This window comes from Platichthys flesus, chromosome 21 (genome assembly GCF_949316205.1).
Source record: "Platichthys flesus chromosome 21, fPlaFle2.1, whole genome shotgun sequence".
In the NCBI taxonomy this organism is placed as follows: domain Eukaryota; kingdom Metazoa; phylum Chordata; class Actinopteri; order Pleuronectiformes; family Pleuronectidae; genus Platichthys; species Platichthys flesus.
Genome location: NC_084965.1, coordinates 1,099,393 through 1,120,170, shown reverse-complemented (window position 1 = coordinate 1,120,170; position 20,778 = coordinate 1,099,393). Strand labels below are relative to the sequence as shown.

Below are 20,778 nucleotides of genomic sequence, written 5' to 3'. Positions count from 1 at the left end.
ACATCCAGATAAAGAAGGAACCAGTTTTTTTATTGATGTGTCAACTGAAGACAGAGCTGAAACGGGGGGGGCTTTGTGTTTGCAGATTATCTCTCAGGACGAGGCCGACCGCAGAGGAAAGGTCTACGACAAGTACATGTGCAGCTTCCTCTTCAACCTCAACAACGGTAACACACACACGCACACAATGCGAGCTGTGTGGGAGCATTTGAAGAAAACACACAAAGTGAGTTAATGACTACAGATCGTGAGCTGTTGTTTCTTTTTCTCCTCAGATTTTGTTGTTGACGCCACGAGAAAAGGAAACAAGATCCGCTTCGCCAACCACTCTGTGAATCCCAACTGCTATGCAAAAGGTGAGCAAGTGTGTAGCTGTGTGTAGCTGACCAGAGCAGCGTGTGTGTGTGTGTGTGTGAGTGTCTGTGAACTTGTGTGTCTGCTCCCTGCAGTGATGATGGTGAACGGAGATCACAGGATCGGGATCTTCGCCAAGCGAGCGATCCAGACCGGAGAGGAGCTCTTCTTCGACTACAGGTCAGTTCAGGAATCGAACCTGTTGTGTCTTTTGTGTGAACGTTGTGTGTCTGACTCACTCCTCACTGACCCTGACAATCTGATCCAGGTACAGTCAGGCGGACGCTCTGAAGTACGTGGGGATCGAGCGGGAGCTGGAGATCGCCTGAGCCCGACTCCTCCCTCCTGTGGATCAGTGACACAACGGCCTTACACACAAACACACACAGACACACTCACTTCAGGAAATCCAGACCACTCGTCAACAACGCTAGGAAGCTTCAGGAAATCTGGGAATATTGTTTTTATACCTTTTCATATCCACTTTTCTTTTTTCTGCTGTCACCAAATCCTCCTTTTCTATGGGGGGGGGGGCATCATGTGTTTGCCTCCTCAGCTGGAAGTGACATCACCCACGAACTGAACGTTTCTTTTTAAACAAACACTCGACTGTCGGTGAAGCTGGTTTCACTTCAAGCTTCAGCCGCCGCTCTGTCGGTGCCTCGTTCTTCTTCATGACCGCTCTGTGGAACATCAGCTGCTGCTCCAGGTGCTAACGTCAACAAACAGGAAACCCCTGACGCTTTGGTTCCTGCTCCAGAAGGTCTCACTTCCTGTCTCCGCTGTGCTCGACTCTTCCTCAGCTCCTGGTTTCTGCCTCGTCTTCACGTTGCTTCAGCTTCTTGTTCAAAGTCACTCGATGAAACTCAGGAGCAGTTTTCGATCTGCTTGGTTTTGGGAAAGTCTGGATTCAGGTTGTTCCTCAGTTTAAAAGTGAACACGTCGATATTTGTGAACTTCAAACTATTTATCATCACTTCAATGTTTTTTTTTCTGTTTAATCTTGTGATGCTTTCAAATGTCGTGTTTAACGAATCTGAGGAGCTTCAATTAAAAATGGATGTAAATCTAAAAATCTTGAAGTTATTAAAGTTTGAGGAACTGGAGATAATTTTCTAAAGTAAATGTTAAGAGATGAAATTCAGACTTGATTAACTGGTGAGGTCGAGTTTGGGAGCTCGTCCTGCTGAGCCTCGTCACTCCATGTTTGTCGATCGAGGTTCCTCACGATACTGTGACGTCTCCTCAGTAGAATTTAATCCTCTTGGTTTTCGGAGCTCTCCTCTTGTTAATAAATCTTTTACTGACGTGCCGACCAACACTCCCTCTGGTGCTCGCTCCTGACGTCCACTTGAGGCAGAACCAGCCGCTCTTCTCTTGACCACCTGTCACCGGTGCTTCATCCTGAAATGACTCCAGGTCGGGAAGAGATTCTTTTAGTCATTGTGACGTTTCCTGAACCTTCGAGTTTCTCACAGATGTGCAGTAAATCAGAAGTTCCCACGTTTTCTTTTTGATCGTTGAGCTGAAGAGGAAACCAGTCGTGACTCTGAACTCTTTAGCTTCTCTTTTTCCTCTCGTCAGACCAGGACCACTTTTTTTCCTCCGAACACAGGTGCTGATTTTTGTAATGTTTACAGGGATTCTTCTTGTTGAAGATGATGCAGATAAAAATATTATAAATGGCTGAGTTTCTGGTTTTTATTTTGCATTGTGTGAATTACTGATTGCTTTTCATCTTGTGTGTAAACGATTGGTTCTTTATTCCGATCAATGTTCATTTACACATTTATTAACGCGCTCAGAATCCCTCACGTGAGATCCTCAGTCGTGTTAAGTTTCTATAAATTCAGAGCCGAAGGATCCAATGAAAACGTGACATGAACAGAATGAGAAACACAAACATCAGTTTCAGTTCAGAGGGAAAAGTCGTGGAGTCGAGCGTATAGAGAAATCTTTCCTTGTTTTTATTTATCACACATTTAGAAAATGAACCACACTATACAAATGTCCACCGTTCAGTAATGAAACAGGCCTCCTGCATGAGCCCGACACCGACACTACTCCGCAGGTGAAGAAGCGTCATGGCGGCTCTAACCTCACCGCCTCCTCCGCCAAGAACTCATGACCGGCGGCGACCTCGCGGCGTCGTGCTGTGAACTGTCGGCTGCCCAGTGACTCGACTTATTTTTACTTTTTAAATTTTTCGTGGTCACCGTGGTGCAGGTAGGCAGTAGCATGCAGAAACCTTTGGATGCGGCTCTCCTCTGATTGGCTGTAGGCTAATTCATTACGTTTGCGCTATGTAAATAAGGGGATAGGGTTTGTTTTCCTCTTAGAGTCTGTGGTTATTTACAATATGACAACAAGGAAGTGTGACCGAGTCCTACGGACGAGCATGTAGACGGGGGGGTCCAGGTCTCAACAGGAGGGGCGCTTGTTTCCCGAAGGCAGAGCAGAAAGTTCACGCCCTCCTGACCCGCCCCTCACGTTGATGGTTGTCAATCGGGGCGATCACGTGGTCGGCGACACACTCACAACATGTCCGCCGCTCAGAGGGATCCACACTTTATTACTCAGACATAAAAAAACAAAAGATAACAAATAAAAATAAAACTGAGGAGAGCCGGCGGGCGGGTGGGGGGGCAGGCGGGCGGCCTCAGGCCAAGTAGCTGTACGTGTCCTTCTCACCGTCCACTCGCTCCAGGTACTCCTTCTCGATCAGGATGTCGATGCATTTCTGTCCACAAGAGGGAGACAAAGTGAAAATCACCACAACGTCCATCTGAAAACTTTTCAGCTGCAGGTTAATTTACATGTTCACTGTTCATCTGGAGCTCCGACACAGAAGAGGAACAAAACACATGAGTTCCTCTGACCAGGACACGGCCGTGATGAGAAGAAACCAACAAAGAACAAAAAACTGATGTTTATCTAAAGCTGTTTTCAGACATGTTGGTGTTTGTGAAGCAGCAGCAGGTTGTTGGTCCGACTCCTTCAAACAGGAACATGTTGGGAACATCAAGGCGAGGGGCGGAGCCTGTAGAGCAGCAGGGGCGGAGCCTGTAGAGCAGCAGGAGGTGGGACATGACTTATGAACACTGCTGTGGAAAGATCAGTGTTGTTGTTTACAGCTCCTCCACATCAGAGTCGGCCCTCATCACCAGAAGATCTTGAATCTCCTCGTGTTTCCATGTTGACGTCTTCATCTTCTACGTGTCCGGCTCCTCTTCTTCATCCTGAGATGTTTGTGTTCTTCCAGTTTCACGTCACGTGTTAGAAACCTCATCAACACGTCCACTCGCTCACTGGGAAGCTTCCACACATTGTCCTGCTGGTTCCTCACATGGACTCTGACATGTTACACACATTCTACCAGGAGGCTGCAGGAGAAGATCCAGAACAAGTCCAGAGACACTGACTCACACACAGAACCTTCAGAACATGAACATGTCTGAAAACAGCTGCAGACAAAGTGTGTGTGTCTGTTTGTGTGTTACCTTGATGACGGGGACTCTGGGTTTGAATCGGGACGACAGCTGGTTCAGAACTTCAGCCAGGAGCTGCTGGTGCTTGAGGACCTTCCTCATCTTCATGATTCTCACGATCGCAGCCTGTGGACACACATCAGAGTTAATTCATTCCTTCTTGAGGATCAATGTTGTGTTGTTGTTGTGTTGCTGATGTTCAGTGTGTTGAGGGAAGCGTCACCTGGATGAGGAGCTTTCGATCCTCCTCAATGTTCTTGTGAGTCGTCTCCTGCTCCTGTTTCTGCTCCGTCTTCATCGGGACGTTGATGTTCACCCTCAGCTTCTTACTGCAGAGGAACAAACACATCATTTGATTTAACATGTGAGTAAACAAGCTTGTTGAATCCAGCTTTGACTGGAAGGAGCTTCTTACTTCTTGTATCCGAGGAACAGTTTGATGACGGTGTCGGGTTTGAACTCCACCTCGTCCACATTGGCGTTCTCGTCCTCCATCACCTGAGACATACATGAGAGACATTCATTTAATAAACACATTCAAACTGATTCACCGCAGCATCGAGAGATTATGAGAGTTATTGCTCCTTCAATCCAAAGTGAAACTAAACTCTTCTCTGGCACCCCCATTGTTCAAAATGAAAACTACACGTCAGGAGTTTCTGTTTCTGGAACAGAGTCCGACCCGTTTTAAAACATTTTGTTTTAATTCCTGATATTAAAATGATAAAAATCTCACCAGCAGCTTCGATTTCAACAGAATCTGCAGCACCTGAACCAGAATATCCTGAAAATCAAAGACACAGACGGTTTGTAGAGGAATGAACACGTGTCCTCGTCTCCAGATCAGCAGGTGAAGGAGAAGCTCACGGTTTTGATCTGCGTGCTGTCGGTGAGCTGCTGGACGGTGTAGCTGTCCTCTGTGTTGTACTGCAGCAGGATGGCCATCTGGAAGGTGGAGGCCTGCAGCGTGTACCTGTCAACAACACAACAACTGTTCAGACCAGAGCAACGTGCTTCCAGACTTTGTTTCATCGTGATAAGATCTACCTACTATGACAGAAACCATCTTTCACAAACATTTATTTAACGTCTACTTGGATTTATTTAGTTCGGTTCATGACAGGATATAAGACCTATACTGTGTCCAGCCACCAGGGGGCCATTGAGCCATTCGGGCCTGGTTTTCTGGAGCAGTCGTGTTTTTATTTGCAGTCCATGAAACGAGTCTGTACCTGTTCTTGAAGCAGTTGGTGACCAGCTCTCCTTTGGACAGGTGATAGAGCCAAGTCAACTTCCTGCCGCTGTGTCTGCTGGCGTAGAACGCCGTGAAGCGCTGGTAGCTTCGCTCCAGCTGCAACACAGAGACACGTCATCAGACCGGCTGGAGGGACGTCTCCGGCAAGAAGACAGATTCAAAAGTAGGAAAAGTGGGGGGGGACAGAAACTGCAGAATGCAAAGTTGGCATTTCTGTGAGCTCTTCAGAAACCATCAGGTTTTCAAACACGCCTCAGATGTTAAAGGGTTAAAACTCACTCTCCCCCCCCCCCCTCATCTTGTCTGCACAAAGATCTAAAACAGATTGAAAGGTTTCTGGTCTTTCTGTGGGAGTCTTACCTCAGAGGGCAGAGCAAAGGTACAGGACTGCTGGAAAGGCCAAGAGCCAGAGCTCAGCACCTGGATACTGAAGTCCACTGGAACACACAAGTGTTTATGATTTAACTTAAAACCGAAAATATATCTTAAATAAAAAGAGAACACCAGTTTTTTCTGATTAAATGGAAAATCATAAATTGCACAGATTCAGATGATACATTTGAAATGATAACTGATCAGACATGTGACTGATGGAGTTCACTCACAGTCCAGAGGCTCGGAGTTGGTCAGGTGCTTCTTGAACTGCTCGTTCAGGTCTTTACTGACTCCGATGTCCTGGAACATCCGCTGCAGCTTGGACGTGTACTCGAACCCACACGCTTGCTGCAGGAGAAAACAAAACCAGATCCAGAGTGAGCGTCTAATCTACAGAGATTCAGAAACATGAGTCGTTGGTTTGAATCCCACCTTGAGTTTGGAGATCATGCTGGCCTCTGCATCGTCACTGGCGCTGTTCTGATGGACCAGACGTTTGGCCAGCATCTTGGCGTAGAACTTCTGGAACACGTCTTTGTCCTCGATGTACTTGAACACAACCATCTGGAGGAGGAGACACAGACACGTACGTTAGCGTGATGCTAACAGGCTGCAGGAGAACTGTCACTGAGTAAACTTGAGATATGACATTACATTACATTATTACATTACATGACATTGTGTTATTAGATTAACTACTAGTAATGAGTGTGTTTGTGTAGCGTGCCACTCACCACTTGGTTGAGTGTGTCCTCCAGTTCTGCCTCCTCTGGGTTTTTGGAGCTGAAGAGGAAGAAAAGAACAGAATAACAACCAATGAATGAAAGATGTTCATCAGATACATCCCTCCTTCATGTGAGTGGCTGCAGGGACCATGTGACCCACCTCTTCTTGAGCAAGGAGTCACAGTATCTGGCCAGCAGCTCGGGGGACTTGCTGGACGACTGAGCCATTTTGGTGACAGCGTTGTTGTTGATGAATCGTCCACATGCCTGCAAACAGGAGGGGGGGGGGGGACATTCAACTTAACGTAAAGACCAACAGCTGATTGGTCAAGTGTCTCCAGGTTCTCTGACAGCTTCCTGCCCCGGTGGATTCTCATTGGCTAACTGACCTTGTCCAGTGCCGCCACGAAGCCGGCGTCGTTATTGAAGGCAGACATGACCAAGGCGTTGTACTTCTTATGGACGTCCAGCGTGGTCTGCACGTACACTTTGGGGTCCTGGAAGTAACACACACACACACACATCTTTGGCTCAGTCACAACTTGTTTCTGAGAACTGATCCATCTTTACTCAGTTAGAAATGGTAACCTTACTTTAACATCTTCACTCCTCTCACCCGTCTGTACTCCTTGTCTACTGACTCTATGACTGATCAAAATCTTCAAGTATTTTTTCCAACTCTATCCTGACATCTTGAGAAGGTGTCTACTGATATGAGCTTTAAAGATATCTGAATGATAATCTTCCTTGAGAAAGTGAGAGAGGACAGAGATCAACCCACAGCTGGAACACACTGTTGAATACGGACATTTCTAAACATCATCTGACCATGTCATAATGTCACAACTCCTGAAAGAAGCTTTTAAAATGGTTGTGTTAAAATGTCTCATGTACATTTGTGTACATACCTGGTACCATGAGAGGTAACTCTTGCTAGCTTTCTCTTTATCTTTAACGTTTAACTTGCAGCTAACTGTCTACGTCCACTCTGCAGCAGGTTCTGACCTCCAGCTTTTAATCGCTCTAAAGTTAACGAGTGAGAAATGGTGTCAGAGAATAAAGTGATGCGTACGTTGAGTGCGGCCTCTCCACATTTCTCGATGGCGGCCAGGCCCTGGTTGTGGATGTGGGTCTCCAGAAGTTTCTTCAGTTCACCCAGACCGTCAGTGATCCGCGACACGAGGTTGTACATCCGGCCCAGGTCTAAAGAAACAGAGTTATATGATCACGTCATTTCTAAAACTAATTCATAGAAAAGGAAACAGTGGGAATAAAAACTGACAAACTGATAAATTGATTCCAGGTTTACCTTCATTCTTGTCGGCGTCCAGAAGGTTCTGGAACTCGGTGTGGAAGATCTCCAGGTGTTTCTCTATGAGGACCTGCTCACACTTTCTGGCCAGTTCGTCCTGGGTGGACTCGTGGAGGTAAACCTGCACACGCCTCTGCTCCTCCAGCAGCCGAGCCTCCGCCTGTCGGAAAACACACAAAGAATCAGAACAAACACACAAACACAGTCTCATCTCCAGTGAAAAGCTCACTGCTGTTACTCAGTTTAACTCTCCACAGCATCTCATTCATGAAACCTGCTCAGAGCCGGTGGATTCCCTCCCTCATGGCTGCCTACCTTCTTCATGTACTCGGTGACAGGGTTCTGCTGAAGGAACTCTGTGCTCTCACGTGTGTAGAAACGTTCCGTGTCAGTGAGGAACTGACACTCAAAGTACTCTTTGTAGACGGACAGCGTCGGACCTTTGGCGAAGGCGTCCTCTTCGTTCAGGCCCAGTTCAACTTGGGGACGAGAGGGGGGGGGGGATATTCAATCATCTACAACAACTTGTCACAAACTACAGAAGCAGAATCATCCTCTTTATTAATCCCACAGGTATAAAGAGTCAAATCTACTGAAACACAAACGAGAGGCAGATGCTCGTGTCTCTGTTTCTGCTGCTGTAGCTCACATGGGATATCATGTCTGTCACGTGGAGGCTCACATCCAGAGAGATGCACAACTTATAGTTATCAAACTAAATCTTAAAAAGGTCCAATCTGTAATTATCAACTAGGGTTAAACATTATGTTAAAGATAACTGCAATTATATTTAAGCCTGGTAGTTTATTAAGGCCTGAGAACATCTTACATATTAAGTTTTAAATAATAAAGTTGGGCTTTAGATTTAAGACTCATAAGAATTAAACAGCTACAGAACATCTGCCTGTAACAGATGTTTCTAGAGTTGTATCTGGACACAGGGACCTACCGTAGGACTGGACCACACCGCTGATCAGTCTGGTGTTAATGGTCTCACCATTCCTCTCCCTCTCTATCAGCTTCAGCACCGCATTTGTTACCTGAGGACAGAGCTTCACGTTAACTCATTGTGCAAAGACAGAACAAAGTGGACGTCATAAGAAGCTTTGATTGAAGCACCGAAACGTGACGGACAAACACAATCCAATACTGAACAACTGTTAATTGTGTTACACCACCTTGTTCTTTGACACTGCACGTCTATAAAGAGAAACTACACACACCTGTTTGTTGAGGGGTCGGAATAAACATTCCCTCCAGGTCACCAGTGCCAGCTGGGGGGAGGGGGGGGGGTGAGAGGAACAATAGGTCAGGACTTTAGGCTGCTTGTCCTCAACACTCCTGATACATCCATACGAACACACCTCATAATCACGTGACCACTCACGTACACTGGACGTGCACGTGCTGGTGTAAACTGGAATAGTTAAAATAATAGCTTGTCTCCTGTGTGTGTAAACAGTTGTGTGATTGTAAAATACAGAATTGAACTGAACAGCTGTTAAACACTTGATTCTCCATGTTGTTTCTGAGCCTGGTGGTTTTCCTCTGATCGGAGTCACACGTGTACATCAACACAAACTCAACACAAAGGTTTCAAGAGGACTCTTATTCATGAAGAGACGACTTACAGAGTAGATCTCATAAATGCCCTTGCGTCCCTCATCACACTCCCGTCTGACCCAGTGGCGGTTGAGGTAGGCACAGATCCCATTCAGGACCTTACTAGAGAAACGGTAATCCTCCCACTGCTGGGTGTAAAACTTCAGGACACACTCGTCCATTAAGTCCTCACCATCCTGAAGGGAAAAGAGGAGGAGGAAGGGAAAGGGAAATAAGCACTTGTGATGTGGGAAGTTGTCAAGAGGTTAAACACGTTGAGGTGTGTGGACTCACCTTGAGCAGGCTGGTCAGATAGTTCTTCAGGAACTCCTTGAGGCGCTTGTAAAGCTCCAGGCCTACAAACTGAGCCCCACCGGGAGTGGTGGACTTTTTGGAGGGCTTGGCCGGAGGCACCGAACCCCTGCCCTGGCTGGACTGGTGGACACTGGTACAATAGTTATATACATGTCTGAGGGGAGGGTTAAGGAAACACCACACATCCAATACAAGCCATGAAACAATACATCCCAGAGGCTGCTCTCAGTAACAGATCAGTTACAGGGGACACGCAGGGTTATGTGGGTAAACCCAGAAAATAAGGAAGTTCACTCTTCTTGCTACTACAGAGGATTGTGTTTACTCAGGTGTAAAGTTTACGTCACTGCCGATCGGAGCAGATAAAATGTGTTTATTGCAAATCATTGCTCCAGGAATCACTGCTGATTGTATCCGTTCCCACTGCAGACAAAAGCCAGATGCTAGTGTTTTTTCTGACCAGTAAAAATTGGGCTTAACACTGAAACTATATTGTAAATGAGTTCAACATATAAATAAAGTATAAAAACAAACTTTCCTTTGTGCAGAAAGTCGCTGTTTAACTACAACAAACCTTGTTGTCATCAGTGACCTGTGGTTCTCACTAAAAGGTGAATTTAACAATTGTACATAGTTTAAATATGTGTTGTTGCTCTGCTCAACAGGAGAACGTGTTCTTCAGAGAAATAATGAAAACACTTTACTGAAGGAAACACCAGGTCGTCAAACACCAGAACGAAGCCTCCGAGAAAATCACCTCACTGCTTCTTTACAAACCGGACCCTGCTCCAGTTAGTGGACTTTAAAGTTAACAGTTGACTGTGACTGAAACTGTTAAACTTTCTTCCCTTTTTCTTTCAGAATACAAACAAGTTTTGCTGCATTTTGCTTCTAAAATAAAATTCTTTTTACAGAAGATCAGTTAAGTTGATCAGTGATTATACATCATGTGTAAATTAGGTGTGTTCCCGGTCGTCAGGACTCTGGACCGCTGGATGTTCTTGTGTTGTAACTCATTACCTGAGCACACATCGACAACCAGGAAGTAACAAGCCAGTGCCACAACACACACGGGCCTTTCTGATTACTCATATTTGCCAAGTAACAATAACTGTAGCTCTCATTAAAAATTAAGCCTTTAGGTGAGATTATGATGAAATAGGTTATACTGTAACTAAAGTCAATAATTACAAATTCCATCAGCAACAATTTCTTCTTAAAGCTTAGACTTGAGTGATTGTTATTTTCTCTTCTTTTTAAAGTTTGGTGTGTAAAATGTTAAATATATATATATATAACAGATATATAACATATTCCTTAGCCCACATACTCTGATACACAAGATACTTTCAGATATACACTGAACTCTGGATCCTCTCCTGAGATGATCTGTATGTGAGAACACAGATGTTTGAGTCAGCTGCTGTGGACCTTCTCTGGAGTTTCTCCTGCCTGCGCCCTGCTAACAACTCCTAAAGTCTGAATGAGCCCATGTGACAACACAACTACGTGTGCACGTTGACAACAAACAAAGAGAAAAACAAATATCTCAGGATGAAGACTCATACGTGTAGTAAGCCTCTTGATCTGTTGGTGATAAGGGCCAGTGCTGGTGTTGATATTCATGTGTGCTACATATCCATCCATCTATCTATATGTTGACATTCCTTATAAAAACATCCTAGAATCAGTCACCTTTGCAGATTATATTTTAGTACTCTTAAATAATAATTTTAGCCCTGGTGGAGCAACACTCCCATACAACGTTCAAAACACAGCCACACAGCGTCAAGCACAGGATACGTGTAGAGTTCCATGTAGCGCGACTTGGCCATGCTTTGCCGTGTGTACACCTGCTGGATTCCAGCCCGCAGGTCGTCCCATATCTGGTCCAGGCCTATCTGTTTCAGTCCGTGGGGGTTCTGGGTCCTGTTGGACGACATCGTGGAGCCTCTCGTCCTGTCCCAACCAGTGCCCTCCCTGTCCTGCCCCGGTGAGCGTTCTCCCCCCGGCTCCTCTCCTCGGTAGATTTCGGTCCTGACTCACTCGGCTCTCAGAGTTCGCAGTCCATCGGGCAGCGGCTCTCCGTGAAGCTGGTCGTCGGGTCGAGAGAAGGGATGCAGCCCCACTCTGCACACCTGGGTGGCGCTGTCTGCCACTCCTCCACCTAAAAGCTGCAGCGATCCTCACCAGATGACCTGAGAGGGACATAAAAGATAACAGTTTGATTAGTGATTTCTTTATCATGAAGTGGATATATTCAACCCTCAGAAATAAAGATCTATAGGTTGTTTTCAGCGGTGACCTCCTCATGGTTCAGGTAAGAGGTGGAGCAGCCGGAGACAGGAAGTGATGTATTAACACCTGCTTGGGGTGAATCCAGCGGGGGATCCCTGCTGAGCTCACACATCACATTAGCGTTCACACATGCTCCTCTAGAGGAGGAGATACAGGGGATCTGCAGCGTCCAGTGCATGTCTGAGCTTTAGCGGTTTCAGTTTTCTAAGTGGTTAGTTAGCAGTTATCCAGGACAGTTATATAGATATATCTGCTGACACTTGGCTCTGATCCCTAAAGACCCGATGCTGACCTTGACGTCACACAGCTAATGACAGATTAGTCCACTTCAGGGCCTTCATGATTTCCTTCACCAGTCTTGTCCAGATGATGGCGTCTCCCTCGAGTACCAAGCGTCTTAAGAGCAAAGTTTTCATAGGAACATTTATCTAAAAGCCTCATTCAGAGCTTGACGTGATCAGCAGCAATAGTGTATTTGTTATAAAGATTTTATGGGCCATTCATTTCAAGGAGATTAATCTAAAAATAGTAGATATTTAAATATGTAGGTGATGAACGTGTTACTATCACAAGAGTTAACTCAGCTGCTGTAAGAGCTGACACTGATGACAGTCCACATCATGAAGACTAATCGACCGACGTGACGCTGTAATTTAACGTTTCACTGGACCTGGACTCAGGAAGATGTAATGTTAAAGAGAAAAATTTCAATCTGCTCTAAACTAAAAAGATCATTTTCAGATACCAAAGGTGTTTCGTATTATAGGGAAGACATTTTTTGTCTGTAAGGAAGGAAGCAAAAAAGTCAGAAACTGTATTCAGAAAAGTTTAAAGGAGACCCCTGCTTTTGTCCTTTCTCATATCAATGAGGAAAGGAACTGCTGCTTACATGTAGGCAGTGCTGCTATATTTAGAAGGACCAGGCATGTGGCGCTGCCCGTCTCTGGACATTCAGTTATTAGGACCGGAGACTCAAGACATGACCCAGGTACAACCTGCCAGTGGTCGGGAAGGAAGCTGAGTGACCTGCTGGTTATTTCCTGTCCCTGTTGACGAGTCCTGACGCTGCAGGACAATGAATGAACACCTGACGTCAGAATGTCTTCAGTGATGAGACAGCATCAAAATGTGTCCATGAGCCACGAGGCACTGAAACCAGGGTCATTACATAACACAGCAAATCTGAGGGTTTAGAGCAACACTGAAATATATTGAGATATTTACAGGCTACAGGAAACTGAATTAGTTCTACCAAGGCCACAATGAAAAAACACTTTTAGAAAACACATCCAGGTATTTGTTTTAATACCACATAACAAAGACAAGCAGGAGAAGCTGCGACTTTGATTAGAAAACTGCTCGATCGACTGACAGTCAAAATTATTCATTCATGTTTTCAGTCTTCACCAAACACAGATTTTTAAATGACCACGTTCCTCTTTCTTAAAACAGATCTGAGGACAAACAGGTCTGAGAAAAACTCTGAACAGGAGCCGCAGAGCCTCACTTTTGAAACTACAAAAAATTTGAAATAACAGAAATAACAACAATTAAAAAATCATACACTGCAGCTTTCCCCTTGAAGTCTGGTTCTGAAAGCAGCGCCTCGGAGAGAAAGGATGATGAAGCGCTGAGTCGGAGGAGAAACCTTGACTCAGCAGTAAACTCCAGGAGCAGAAGACTTGGATGAGGCCTTGAACCATCACTGACAGTCTGTCCTGCTGTCCACGCCCAACCTGTCTGCAGCATCCCTGCCCCCCCCTCCAACTGACCACTACACTGCAGCTGGAACCTGCTGCCAGCTCCACTCTCCTCCGACAGCCATCCACTGCTCACACCACCACACAAAAATATAAACCTGCTTCCACTGCTGAGACATTTAGTCTCTGAATCTTCAAAATATCACCTCATAGACCGTTAGCATGTAGAGCTGCAAAGACTAATCTTTTAGGGTCAGGTTTAGATTTTGAATTGAATGACATGGAGCCGGACCTGTGAGCCCCCCCACGTCTCCGCCCAGACTCCAGATCAGTTTCAGCTCCTCTTCAGCAGATCCTCGCTAGGCTCAGGAAGCCCTGCCTACCTGAGCCGCTCCCAGACTCCAGATCAGTTTCAGCTCCTCTTCAGCAGATCCTCGCTCGGCTCAGGAAGCCCTGCCTTCCTGAGGTGCTCTCAGACTCCAGATCAGTTTCAGATCCTCGCTCGGCTCAGGAAGCCCTACCTGAGGTGCTCCGACAGTTGCCATGGCAACTGGGGCAGACAATCCCTCGGAGTGGACAACAGAAGCTTCAGTGTTCGTCTCCGTGTCTCTGTGCTTCCATTCACCCAGGGTAAGAAAAGATGCCCTTCGCAGCAGCTCTGGGATCAGATTTCAGATTCCCACAGCAGGAGGTGTTGGATGTGCGTCTAACCTATCAGCTGCTCCACAGCTATGTGACATGAAGTGATGGGATGTTTTTGAGTGGCATCAGTTTCTAGAAAGTTTGTTGTGAAACAAGAATCCTGGTCATCAATAACACCCCCCAGTCCACAGCCCCCCCCCCCCCCTCCCTCCCTCCCTGTTCACACGCAGCAGGAAGGTCACGCCGTCCAAAGGTCAGGACCAGATTCGAGGAACATGTACTTTTCAGGGAACACAACGATTCATGTCTGGGTAACAGAAACTAAGATGTCAATAAGTACTGCAGTGAGCCCACAATTTAACTTCATTGCTCCTTTAGAATTTGAGTTCTTAAATCTATAGTTGATTTTAATAACGTTTATTGGTTAAGTGTAAAATAACAAACCATTACATTTCTTTGACATGATGGTTTCTTAAGAATCAGACTTGTTTTTAAATATATTTTGCCAAAAATATAAAAAAATAAATAAAGCACCTGGGTTGGGATCTAATTATAATCATCATCATCATCACCATCTGACATCAGATGCCTCGACCAGACAGACGCAGGCCCTGACTCGGACAGCGGAGTGTGAACTAATAACTTTGTTCGGCCTGTGAGATTTATTCTCATTTTTTACTATGTTGCAAAGAGGAAAGATTACAAAATTTTTTTTAATAAAAATTATTTCACAGACCAAAGCACTAAAAAGTACTAGTGACACAAATGGCATAATGAGTATCATTAAAATAAACTCTCTGAGGGTTGGAAAAGTCCAATTAGTGACAGAGGGAAAACAAGCACCACATCCTGTTATTAAACCTGCTGTCAGCCTGCAGCAGCAGAAATCATATTCTAACAAATTGTTTTCAAGTATGACATGCATTTTATACTTCAATAAAATAGCCTGCAAATATAAGTTCAGACTCTGCTGTCGGCAGCAGCGACTTGACAGGTTGTCATCTCACGACTCATCTCTGGTGACTGGTTACCTGTCTGAGTGACTGGTTGACCAGACTGAGGTCCAAACCTCACCTGCATTCCATCGTTTTCTACACTGAACACAACTTTACACGTTTTGCCACAACTCACGAACCAGAGATGAGTGAGAGACAGATCTGCTGAATGGGAGGGATGCTAGGAGCGGTGGGGGGGGGAAGAGAGAGAGAGAGCAGCGTCCGTGGGAAAAAAAGCTCAGCCTGGTAAATCAGATTACCCTGGTCACCGTGTGTCCTGGCCAGACTCAACAACCTAATACCCTACATTTCAGAACACAAAGACCGTAAACCACACACACACAAGAAGCTGTCATTTTCACAGAGGTAGAAACATGTGTGTTACCATTTCTATTTCCTTTAATTCTGAGTTTTATTGACTGGATAATGTTCAAGGTTGAGTCGTGAGCTTCAGCTGAATCTGAAGAACAGTGACGAGCATTTCTTCAATACTAACGTGCTTGTGAGGTGTGTGTGTGTGTGTGTGTGTGTGTGTGCGCCTCCACACAAACCCATCATATGCTGGGTTTGGCTGCGAGGGAGGACATTTCATTAGCGTAAGCAGCTTTTGATTTCTGTTGCTCTGCTCAGCATTCAAACGAGCAGCCAAGCAGAGAGTCACAGCCCCTCTGGTTTGACTTTACCATCACTGCCCTGAGTGCCGTCATCACACCGCACCGTGCACATGTTAAACAGACAGACCTGGACGGGGCAGACAGGGTAAAGGAGGAGGTAGGATGGTAGTAGCTGAGATGACTTTAAATCATGTTTCCTGACAGAGCAAAATGATTTGACTGCACCAAACAGACAGTGCCTGTAGCCAGTGCGACATCAATTATTGAATATTTTCATCTTGAATACCTACTAGTCTATAAAATGTCAAAAATACTTCTCATTGTTTCCAACAGCCAAGACTAACAACTTAAAATATTTAGCCTCAAGCTAAAAACTGTTTAAAACCTGAATAAACTCAATATAAGGTGATAAACTTGTATAATTGTATATTGTGGCATGAAACAGTTGAACTGTCTCTTATGCTGCCACAGTTATGAAGAATATTAACAATGATCAGAATAACTGTTTTCCTGTTGATCAGCTCTGATCACAGCAGGAAACAACAGCTCCTAGAACTGCAACAGAAGCTACTCCGGGCGTTTGACGCTGCAGAACACAAATGCAGACTAACTCCAGTTGAGTCAGTTGTGCACGCTGGCATGATGGGGAGGGGGGGTAACTTAACTCGTGTGTGTGTGAGCTGTTGCAACAGAGTGAATGAGGTGCAGCACGTGTGCTACGTCATGTACACAACACTGGTGAACGGGCCTTAAATAGATTACTTGGCAGTATAGTTGATATGTTTGTGTTATTTCCGACTACACAATGTACGAAGGTACAGATGTAAACAAGCACATTAATATTATCTTTTTTGCCACTGAACAACCATGTTAAACACACAAACTCACCATCCTGCAGTCGACAGTAAATACCTCATCAGGACCAACACACTCCCACACTGTGGTCTGTACAGACACACACAAGCTGTCAATCACACAGGTCGATTCGGAGGATGTGATCACTCATTATAAACCCTGAAGGAATCTGCTGCCTCATTAACACTCATTTCCTTAACGTAGTAAACATGACACGTCCGTTTCAAGTGATGCAACTGTGACTCTCCACACTGCCATGCAGCTCATGTGCTGACATGTTAAAAGATCCACTAGAGGGCAGCACAGAGTCCAGCTGCCAACAACAACAAAGATGGAGGAGGAGGTTGTGATAATGTTCCCTCTCAAGAAAGAGGATAAAGTGGCTGTTTGTATGTACCTTTACCAGGGGACGTGGACAGACGTCTGTAGTTTCTCCCCAACTTACAATGTCTCTCCTCTAAAAGTCCCCCCCCCCTTGTTGAAACGTGTCCTCATGTCCTCTGGTCGTCTCCGTTGAACTATTGGCTTCATGCCCCCCCCCCACGAGTTCCAGTGCTGCTGCTCTGTTTTGGTTCATCTGTCGTTTTATAACTTTCAGAAGACAAATATGGAGGACATGATGGCAGAGGACAGAGAGAAGGCTGTGTCCAGATCTGAAGAGGGATCTAACGTCGTGAGGCAAACACTCGATTCAGCTGACACACATCAAGCTAAAAAAAGAGCTGTAAGCCGATAGTTGAGACATGTTGCATAAAAGATGAATTCACATTCAGTCCCGATGAAAACAATCAAAGATCCTTCGTGGAGGATGAAAACAACCATGTATCATCGCAGAACACATTGCAAATACAATTCGATCTTGTTTTTTCTTTTAAAACTTGGACATTAGGTCAGTGATAAAGAGCCACTGACAGAATGAAAACAAGGACAACCTATGAAACACAAAGGGAGGACTGTTTGAAACATGTCTGCCTTTTTCTGATATCTACATATTACTCTAATTCCACTTCATTGGGAGTAAATGAGCCCTGTAGGAACTTCAGATACTGTAATGAGGAAGTACTGTGACCATGTTTGACCCTAACCTGCATTGTACTGTAAACTGATGTGGAAACTAGGGCCTGAGAGGGGAAGGAGTTACAGTTTGATGTGAATGCTTCACTTTCCCACCCAGAGGAACCATCCCAGCTTCCTCCTGGCTGCCACCCCCATGTGAACCTGTTGATAACCCCCTGATAGAGCAGCTGGTCATGGATCACCAGGCACCAGATGTGTCAGCAGAACCGAGGAGACAGGCAACCAGCAGCAGGCTCCACAGATCTGAGGAATCGAACCCGAGGAGAACCACCAGCCGCTGGGACACATGTCCGCCTCCGGGCCTGGAACCGGACGGTCCTCAGCCCCCGGGTCTCGTCCAGGTGTCCCGGGAGAGAGTGAGCCCAGCGTCAGGTTCAATTCACCATCCCTCACTCCGGAGAGGGTGGCCCTGGCCCGGGTAAACATGAGCCCGCGGGGCCGTGCCATCGCCTCCCGGCCCTGGAGCCCCCTCGCGGGGACACGACCCAGCTTTCCTCGCTCACGCGGTTCGTCGGGATTTCTCCACCGCGGTTCGAGTCTCGATCTGCTACGCAACAGCGCTAGCGCCCCGTTAGCTCCCAGGGCTAAATTAGCCTGTTAGCTGGTTAGCGGGCGCTGGGTGGACGAGCTCCGTGTCAAACCGCGATGCGCATTTTTGTTCGCGTGGACTATTCGTGGGGACATTACCGCGTGGGGCTGGGTGTCCTGGGCCCGGGGCCGAGGCCGTGGGGCCGGGCAGGAGGGACCCGCTGCCCGCGGAGCTGCTGTAAAATGGCAGCCTAGCTTCTCCGGCAGCTCAATAATGAGTCAGGAAAACAGTGCGCTAGCTGATTAGCATTAGCCAGCTAGCTGCGCCCGCCGCCAGCCTGCGTCCCCCACAGAGAACCGGTCCTCTTACCATTGTCCGGCCGCCTCTGTCACCGTGTAGCCGCCGCCTGAGTGTCTTCCCGGGCCCAGCCGCTGGATGTCCCGGTGTCGGTCGCGTCTTTCCGAGCGTGTCTGCGGTTCGATGCTAACTGCGCCCGCTCCGCTCCGCACAAAGATCAGCTCAGCAGCCACCGAATCACGGCGCGTTCAGGGGCCGTGGGACAAACTCTGCTGGAAAACAGCAACACGCTCCTGAGGGCAGCAGCACGACGAGCGGATTGTTTTATTCCAGAGGAGACATGTGCGTTTCAATCAGGCGAGGCATGCAGCGTGAGGACAGGGGTCACAGCTGGAGGGCAGAGGTCACACCGAGGCACAGGTCAAACCACCTGAGACATTAATCCACATAAGATATCGGAGGGAAGAGGCAATGCAATATTTATATATATCATTCCACAATACAGCTAAATATATTAAAGTGTACGTTCAGACACTCGTATTCATATTATATATCTTACATGCACAATGTCACAGTGATAATAACTTTATCAAGAATATTTCAAAACAGCCAACGTGTTTCTCAAATAAAAACAAGATTACAAATCATCAAGGAAAATTATATATATAACATAAATCAGTCTGTATACGTGTATATAATAATATCTGTTATATGTAATGTACAAATACAACCTCATGAAATCATCCTGTGCCACTGCACTTCATTCACATATGTCTCTCTATACGCAATATTCTGTGAGTAGTCAAAGGGAATGAGGTTTACATATTATATATAAATATCATTTATGATGATTTATGTTTACCTGCTACAGGAGGGATGCAGATAGATTATCTTATCTTATCTGGTCTGATCTTATCTTATCGTTTCTTATCTCAAGTTGTCTCATCTCATGTTGTCCTCTCTCAAGTTATCTCATCTTATCTCATTCTATCTTATCTTATCTTAAGTTATCTTAATTTAAGTTATCTTATCTCAAGGTATCTTATTTTATCCACGATACAATAGCCTCAGCTCTAGAGTGATAATACAAAATTCATTGGTAAGGAAAACGTCGGAGCTTACCACGACCTCTTGAACGCAGCATTGGCGTCACAGAATGGCGTCTGTCAAAGAACTACAATCATGGCGGAACCAAACAATTAAAGCTAACACGCATGCGCACTGAGGAGTTTCAGTCACCTAATATGACATCTTAATTATTCATGTCCGAGACAGAAGCACGAGAATGACGTTTAAGTCCATGTCCTTGAGTCTGTGTGTGTGTGTCTGTGTGTGTGTTTATGTGTGTGTATTCTTGCGTGTGTGTATGTGTGTTTACGTGTGTGTGTGTGTGTGTGTGTGTGTGTGTGTCTGTGTGTGTGTGTTTGTTTATGTGTGTGTGTGTGTGTGTGTGTTATGTAGCTTCATCATCATCTTCATCCTCATCATCACTCTGACACGTCCCGCTCTGCACCAGAACCTCTCTCAGCTGAAACCAGCAGAGCACGACCCCTGGCGGTGGGAGAGGGGGATCACACGCTGGTATTTATTGGTTTATTTTGCTGATCAACATGAAATCCACATCCTTCACAGATTCTATAAATCCCTTGAGTCGTGTTTAGTTTTTACAAATACGAACATTTATCTGGAGAAATCCTGAAAGTTTGATTCTGGCTCTTAGGATTTTGATTTCTTTGTTTTGTGAATCCCAGAAAAGAAAAGTGGGTTTTTATGAATTAGTGCAGTCTGGTAATGCATCGACATAACATGAAATCAAAATATACACATATCAGGAGAAAAACCATCTTTGTATAAATCATTCACTGTCCAAATGTTAATTAAAAACATATCAAAGTGTCTTTATTGATGTCAGATAATACACAGCAGCAATGTTAGACAGTTTGAATATTTAAATAAACAGGAGGCCATGTTTGAGATCATTCAGTGATTTAGTTATTAGATAATTCAACACATCCGCCAAACTCTGTTCAGAATTCTTCAGCGATGAACTCTGGTTGTTAATAACTTCTGAGTGTTTTTAGCTGATCTCAGTTCAGCTTCTCTCTTCAGCTGCAGCTGGTTGTGACAGTCTGTGACTCTCAGTCAGTTCTTCTCAAAGGAGATGGAACCCACTCAGCAGAGTCACAGAGAACAGATGGAAACGTTCTCCTTGTTCACACTCACACATCAGACTCACTTTGCACAGTGTAGCTTTGAAATCTCGGCCTCCTCATTATTTTCTTCACGTAACACATGTATGTGAACGTGTCATCAGTCGTCAGACCGGTTTCTGTTTCCTCTCGGCC

General features: G+C 45.5%; 2 protein-coding genes across 4 annotated transcripts in view; one reads left to right on the top strand and one right to left on the bottom strand.

Moving 5' to 3' along the window:
• ezh2 (enhancer of zeste 2 polycomb repressive complex 2 subunit) overlaps positions 1–20,778 on the top strand; it is a 132,084-nt gene that overhangs the window by 6,721 nt on the left and 104,585 nt on the right. Inside the window, exons 16-19 of one of the 2 annotated variants that reach the window (XR_009911956.1) lie at positions 86–167; positions 276–356; positions 450–534; positions 623–1,436. Coding sequence is in view for 1 of the 2 variants with exons in the window: in XM_062379172.1 (XP_062235156.1) it covers positions 86–167; positions 276–356; positions 450–534; positions 623–683 (309 nt within the window). In the remaining variant the exon portion in view is untranslated. Of the gene's footprint in view, positions 1–85; positions 168–275; positions 357–449; positions 535–622; positions 2,040–20,778 lie in introns of those variants that run through there. The other variant, XM_062379172.1, reaches the window with a different exon arrangement.
• Positions 2,299–18,690, bottom strand: LOC133932468 (cullin-1). Of its 2 annotated transcripts, none has more exons than XM_062379170.1 (22): positions 18,506–18,688; positions 11,230–11,624; positions 9,406–9,580; positions 9,141–9,308; positions 8,733–8,783; positions 8,459–8,549; positions 7,825–7,988; positions 7,507–7,669; positions 7,270–7,400; positions 6,587–6,694; positions 6,358–6,464; positions 6,207–6,255; positions 5,905–6,036; positions 5,703–5,820; positions 5,458–5,534; positions 5,075–5,193; positions 4,710–4,815; positions 4,579–4,626; positions 4,258–4,340; positions 4,066–4,171; positions 3,855–3,968; positions 2,299–3,094 (listed from the first exon to the last, which is right to left on the bottom strand). In XM_062379170.1, exons 2-22 carry the CDS (start codon positions 11,367–11,369, stop codon positions 3,014–3,016), a joined length of 2,331 nt encoding a protein of 776 aa, XP_062235154.1. In that variant the 5' UTR covers positions 11,370–11,624; positions 18,506–18,688; the 3' UTR covers positions 2,299–3,013. The 2 variants fall into 2 exon arrangements, with proteins under 2 accessions (XP_062235154.1, XP_062235155.1); XM_062379171.1 differs by lacking the exon at positions 2,299–3,094 and adding an exon at positions 3,101–3,737 and having other exon boundaries at positions 18,506–18,690.

Bases quoted from the DNA above. Each gene is read 5' to 3' on its own strand.
- LOC133932468 (XM_062379170.1), bottom strand. From the start codon at position 11,369: ATGTCGTCCAACAGGACCCAGAACCCCCACGGACTGAAACAGATAGGC. The intron at 6,256-6,357 runs GTGGGTCACATG...CTTCCTCTTCAG, and splicing joins GACTCCTTGCTCAAGAAGAG to CTCCAAAAACCCAGAGGAGG. The intron at 3,969-4,065 runs GTGACGCTTCCC...GTGTGTCCACAG, and splicing joins ATCGAAAGCTCCTCATCCAG to GCTGCGATCGTGAGAATCAT.